Source organism: Rosa chinensis, chromosome 2 (assembly GCF_002994745.2).
Source record: "Rosa chinensis cultivar Old Blush chromosome 2, RchiOBHm-V2, whole genome shotgun sequence".
Classification (NCBI taxonomy): domain Eukaryota; kingdom Viridiplantae; phylum Streptophyta; class Magnoliopsida; order Rosales; family Rosaceae; genus Rosa; species Rosa chinensis.
The window spans coordinates 11,262,298-11,269,361 of record NC_037089.1 but is presented as its reverse complement, the minus strand read 5'-3'; the positions used below and the strand labels follow the sequence as shown (position 1 = coordinate 11,269,361).

The 7,064-nt window shown below is 32.1% G+C and overlaps 1 protein-coding gene across 1 annotated transcript; it reads left to right on the top strand.

Annotated features, from left to right (window-relative positions):
- Nucleotides 1-3,824: 3,824 nt before the first annotated feature.
- Nucleotides 3,825-6,074, top strand: LOC112186726 (GDSL esterase/lipase EXL3). The gene is made up of 5 exons (XM_024325227.2): nucleotides 3,825-4,167; nucleotides 4,283-4,413; nucleotides 4,497-4,730; nucleotides 5,089-5,344; nucleotides 5,672-6,074. Exons 1-5 carry the CDS (start codon nucleotides 3,900-3,902, stop codon nucleotides 5,863-5,865), a joined length of 1,083 nt encoding a protein of 360 aa, XP_024180995.1. The 5' UTR covers nucleotides 3,825-3,899; the 3' UTR covers nucleotides 5,866-6,074.
- Nucleotides 6,075-7,064: the final 990 nt, after the last annotated feature.

Below are 7,064 nucleotides of genomic sequence, written 5' to 3'. Positions count from 1 at the left end.
TCCAATAATTAGTAGTCTTTGCTTCCTCCTTTATTCAAATCCCCTCGAAGGGCCACACACACACACACTGGCAGTGTGGCACGGTATGGGAAAGGGGTTACTCGAACCCTGACTCTGCCGCAATCCTCTACTCCGCCGCAATGGAAGCACAGTGGAAGCAAAATGCACCACTTCACAAGTCGACAATAGATAAAAATCTACGGACTCTGTTCCGGATCCCTTCGCTCTCTCTCTCTCTCTCTCTCTGAGATGAAACGGTGGAACAAACCCAAAACAGAAGAGAGACAAAATGGGAAGCACACTACTCATTCATAAGAGACCTCTTCTGGCGCTTTTAAAAAGAGAGTGTTCTATGACTTCTCTCATATAGGCATTCTAATAATTTTTTGCCTAGACTTTTTATCCTTTTAATTGTCCTCAACCAACCATAAAAATCTACGTTTTAACTTCAATTACCTTAAAATTGGGTTGAAATATCATCAATAGATCGATGTAGACATATCACTCTGGTTGTAGAAAAAATTGCAGTTGGCTACTTCTCAAAAAGTTATACGTAGATTTTTATGGTTGGTTGAGGACAATTATTGATATATTGGACAAGAAATTATATACCACTAGTGTTAGTGGTTTCTTGTTTCTAGGTTATGGACATAATTTTCCAAAAGAAAATGATTTGTGGTCTCAATCGTAGGTGTCATGTTATGTCACCTACACACATCACCTATTTGTCAAATCATGCCATGTAATTCTTGAGTAAAAAGACTATCTTATCCTTTCAAAATCTAATGACTCTAAATTATTTTAGTTTTCATCTAAAAATAAAATATATTATTTTAGTTTTCTTTTTCTTTTCTTTTTTTCGTTATATATATAATTATATATATATGTTTGTGAATATATATATATATATATAATTCTCCAAAAAAAAATTATATACAAATATGTGTTTGTGTGTATAAATATATATATATATATATATTCACAAACATATATATATATAATTATATTATATATGTATATATATAATTCGTACAGAAATTTATATATGTATATTTGATGTAGAATTAATATGGTATAAATATATATATATATATATATATATATTAATGTCATAATTCTAACCTACAAAATTTTTTAAAAAAAATTGATTAAAGAAAAGTCAAATTTAAAATTGATTCCACAAAAATGGAAAGAAACTATATTAATATCTTAAGTATAACCCATCAAATTTGGTAAATTAAAGTAATATTCAACTCTTTTAATAAATGAATTTAATAAAATTAATGGAAGATTAGTTTACCTTGCACTAACAAGTTAATTAGAAAAGTCAAAAATTAAATTGGATCCACAAAAATGTAAAGAAAATGTATTGAAATCGTAATTAAAACCTATGAAATCTGGTAATTAAAGAGGTAAGAAAATATCATTAATAAATTGAATTGATAAAATTCTAGATTCCATCATTTCAAAATTTCTCGATAATTTAATATTGTCGCATCCAAACTCAACATTAGGAAGTGTTCCTTAAAGGGCAAGTGAGACTTCATTAATACAACTGTTCGTTTATTTTTACATGAAAAAAAAATCATAATGTTATTAATACTATGTAGAAATTCAATGAACAATATGTGTATAACACAGCAATAATAAAAAAAAAGTGCAATTAAGGAAGGTGTAAAATAGAAGTCATCGTCCACATTAACATTAAAGTCAACTAACATGTTTTGCACGAACAAATAAGTAATAAGTAGCTAATAATGAGCCAGTAAAGTTTACTGGGGACTTTTCCCTAATGGCATTTTTACACTGAAATAGAAATCATCATCCACACTGAAATTTAAAGTCAGTTAACATGTCTTACAGTAACAAATAAATACTAAGTATCCAATGACGAGCCAGTAAAGTTCACTGGAGACCTTTACCTAATGGCATATTCACACTTAAATAGAATCCATCATCTACTGAAACTGAAAGAACTAACATGTCTTGCACGAACAAGTGTTAAGTAGCCAATGATGAGCTAGTAGAGTTCACTAGAGACCTTTACCTAATGGCATATTCACACTTAAATAGAAGCCATCATCTACTGAAACTAAAAGAGCTAACATGTTTTGCACGAACAAGTAAGTATTAAGTAGCCAATGATGAGCTTGTCAAGTTTACTGAGGATCTTTTTCTAATAGCATAATTACACTAAAATAGACGTCATCATCCAAATTGTCTTACAGTAACAAATAAGTACTAAGTAGCCAATAATGAGCTAGTAAAGTTCACTGGGGACCTTTTCCTAATGACATAATTACACTAAAATAGAAGTCATCATCCATACTGAAATTTAAAGTTAGCTAGCATGTCTTACAAGAATAATAAGTACTAAGTAACTAATAATGAGCCGGTAAAGTTTACTGGAAACCTTTCCCGAATGGCATATTCACACTAAAATAGAAGCCATCATCCATTGAAACTTAAAATAAGCTAGTGTGTCTTGCACGAACAAGTAAGTACTAAGTAGCCAATAGTAAAGTTCAACGGGGAATCTTTCCCTAATAACATATTCACACTAAAATTGTAGCCATATATCATTCACGTTGAAATTGAAAGTCAGCTAAGTACTAACATGTCTTATACGAACAAAAAAGTACTAAGCAGCTAATAATGAACAAGTAGAGTTCACTGGAACTTTTTTCTAATGACATATTTACACTAAAATAGAAGCTATCGTTCACATTTAAAAATCATTATTGTCTATTGAAAAATTTGGGATCAACAAAACAAGTATACTTTCAAAAATTAATTTCCTCATGTGCAATATATTGTATTCCATATTAAGCAATTTCTTTTCAGATATCAACTTCCCAATCAATTTAGATATCTAGGTTTTCAATCACCAGATTTTATGAGTTAAAATTACGATTTAAATACATTTTCTTTCCATTTTTGTGAATCCAATTTAATTTTTGACTTTTCAAATTAACTTGTTAATGTAAGGTAACTAATCTTCCATTAATTTAATTAAATTTATTTATTAAAAGATTTAAATATTACTTCAATTTACCAGATTTCATGGATTATAATTACGATATTAATATATATATATACACACACACCACATTAATTCTCCAACCAAAATATATAAATTTTTGGGACGAATTATATATATATATATATATATATATATATACACACACCCATACTTTTTTTTGAATATGTATAATGAAAAAAAAAATCCAAAATAATGAAAAAGAAAGAAAGGAAAAAAAACCAAACAATATTTTTTTTAGAAGAAAGTCAAAATAATTTAGAGCGATTATATATTCAACAATATATATATATATATATATATATTTGACTAATTATATATATAATAAAAAAAGAAAAAAAAAAAAAAAAATAATATATATTTTCTAGAAGAAAGCTAAAATAATTTAGAACCATTAGATTTTAAAAGGATAAGATAGTCTTTTTATTCAAGAATGACATGACATGATTTGACAAATTAGTGAGGTGTATAGGTGACATGGCTTGACACCTAGAATTGAGGCCACAAATCTTAGGCCTCATCTATATCATTGCCAAATTTGGCAAACCATTTACTTGACTAAAACCCAATTAACAGATTGAGAATCAAACAAAATAAAACCCTATGCTGGTTTCATGGTTTAGATACTCCTATTAATTTTGCCGTCCAAAACAAGTAGGACTATTTGCCTTTTTGGCATTGCAGTGCTGCATCTGAAAGTAACACATGCATATCATTACATTTACACCAAACCAAATTTACCTAACAACTACTACATTATAGTTATGGAGCCCAAGAGAAAATATAGGGTCAATTGTGGAGCTGCTTAAAAAGACCACTGCCATAACCGAAAGCAGCAGAGTGAGTACACTTGGATACGATGAATTTTCTCACCCAAAAACTTCCTCTCTTTTTTCCAGTCATCATTGTTACATTCATCATCTACCATAGTGCTGCTGCTTTAACACTACCAAAAAATGTAACGTTTCCGGCAGTGATTGTTTGGGGAGATTCAATAGTGGATCCCGGAAACAACAACCTAGTCAACACTATAGTAAAATGCAACTTTGAACCTTATGGGAGGGACTACGCCGGAGGAGTGCCTACCGGAAGGTTTAGCAACGGAAGAGTCCCCTCAGACTTGATAGGTACGTAATCTAACTTGAACTCTTTTCGTGTTCTTATATGTTACTGCATTGCTATAGTAGTATAATACCATTCGCTCTTGTTTAACGAAAGATTAATTCTTGCTCAAAATTTCAGCTGAAGAACTTGGAATCAAGAAGATTTTACCGGCTTATCTGGATCCGAACCTGCAGCTTGAAGACCTACTTACTGGTGTAAGTTTTGCCTCTGGTGGTTCTGGTTATGATCCCCTCACTCCCAAAATAGTGGTACACATCTCACTCTTCCACACTTACTTAATCTAGCATGTGTTTTTCATATACTTGCATCGTTTTAACTCTTTTTCTATCAGAATGTGTTATCATTATCAGATCAATTAGAGTTGTTCAAAGAGTACAAAAGCAAAATAGATGCAGCAGTTGGGGTGGAAAGAAGAGAAATTATAGTGTCAAAAGGAGTACACATTGTGTGCATAGGAAGTGATGACATTGCAAACACTTACCTCTCTACACCATTCAGGAGCCCTCACTACGATATTCCAGCCTATACAGATCTCATGGCCAATTCAGCTTCAAAGTTCTTTCAGGTAAACATAAACCCACATGATGAATTAATTTATTGTCTTTTAGCAAAGAAGTGGTTTGCTCATGTATCAAAATGGTATTAATTTGCAAAACCGAATTCAGAACTCCCAATTAATGAACCCATCTAGCTAGTGTGTACTGGATGTCGAAAGACCTCTTGACATTATATGCGATCCACTCGTTGCTTGTATCGTGTCACACAATTTCAAATTCATACAAAAAAAGAAGTTAATTGAATTTTATTTTATTTTTTTTCAAAAAAAAGAAAAAGAATACCGTGCAACTATATATGCAAGGGAAGAAAATGGAAGTGCCAAAATAGGCTTTATTACGTGTTAATGTGGGTGATTGGGACTGCAGGGCCTTTATGGAGTAGGAGCAAGAAAGATCGGAGTAGTAGGTATACCAGCAATTGGGTGTGTGCCATCACAGAGGACAATGAGTGGAGACATAAAGAGAGGGTGTTCAGCCAAAGCCAATCGAGCAGCTAGCCTCTTCAACTCCAAGCTCTCTTCCCTAATAGAGTCCCTCAATAAGAAGCTTCCAGAAGCAAAGTTTGTCTACTTTGATATCTATAATCCATTGGTTTCCATCATCCAAAATCCTTCTAAATATGGTAATCAATCATCATCACCATCATATACTTTCATTATCTTTGACCAATATATTATTAGAGGCACCAACTATTATCCGGACTTTACTTGCTAGTAATTCACAGGATGATCATATTCTTTAGCCATACACAAGGAGAAGATATTATGAGAGAGATCAGCACATGATTATATGCAATGTACACCTTGTAGCTAGGAAAGAAAAATTAAATCTAATCTTGAGTGTATACAATCATGGGTCTATCTCGCCCACTGTGATAATGACCCTAAAACCTAAAGGCCACAATGCAGATTCATTACTCGTTTAACACAATGGTTTATGGATTGTGCAGGATTTGAAGTGGTGAATAAAGGGTGCTGCGGAACTGGAAACATAGAGGTCAGCATTCTTTGTACTCGTTTCTCTCTGGGCACTTGCAGCGATCCATCGAAATACATATTCTGGGACAGTTACCATCCCACAGAGAAGGCATACAAGACCCTTGTCCCCATGGCTTTCGATAAGGAAATTCACAAATTGTTCTGAAACTACTCACCCTCCTCGTCTCTCTCAATAAATTAAGTGCCAGTTTTAGTGTGTTTCTCTCTTCTTCTTCTTCTTTTTTACTGTCCTCAAGGTTGTACTATTAAAGTTAGATGAGCTCAGTTTAGTAGAAACTTCTCTGTTTTTGCCATCAGTAAATTCGACCAAAATTGTATGCATTTTGTACTATTCATTTTTCAAGTTACTTGAAACCAAATTAGTCCCCATGTCTTAGCTGCCATTGGCATTCCCATTGATGTAGGTATTCATTGAAAGTGATTGAAATCGATGTATAACTCCTTATATTAAAAATGCTGGTGTGTGTTGTGAAACAATAATGATTTGTCAGTCATATGTCACAATGCCATTTTTTTTTTGTTGAAAGTCATGTAACATGCCTCGTTAGGTAGAGATCAAATTACATCTACTTTACTACCCTGAAAGTTGCGCTAAAAATACAAATATGTTGCTCTATAAGTATCAATGTTTGAACTAAACAATAAGAATCGAGGCAGTCTCTGAAACCCAACGCAGCAATTAGCTGCCTTATATCACCTCCAGAAGTTCCCCTAAAAATCAAACTTAGAATTTTGAATATTAGAGCAAGGACTTTCATTAAAACTTAGAAGAATACTTTTTGCCTGAATGATCACTATAATTGGCTTGAAATATCATCAACAGATGCAAGATGTACTATATATGGTACTGCTGAAGAACATGGAATTGGATATTTGTTAGGAAGTGACCAGGGGTGGAACCAGGATTATTTAAACATTGGGGGGTGGTTCGAGACATAAATTTTTTTTAAAAAAAAACCTACACCGAAAATAAATTAAAAATCATATTCAATATAATCCATAAGTAAACAATAAATTCTAAACAAATCGATAGATAACTCTGGTTTCATAAAAAAAAAAAGCAACCAGCTGGTTTTTAATTAGGGTCGGGATCCTGGGACACTATATTTTACACTTTTTTTTAGCCATTAGATTTAAGTACTTTCAATGGTCTTGATTCATTATAAACATGATGTGGTAAATGACATGGAAATAATTATATAAATATTTTTTCACAGAAAAAATAGATAAACTCCAATTAAACTAATTTTATAAGGAAAATCAAAAACCAAAAAATAGAGGATGAACGTCTTTCTTCTTCTTCTGGAAAATATGAGAGATTGAGAGACCTTGCTGCTCTTTTTT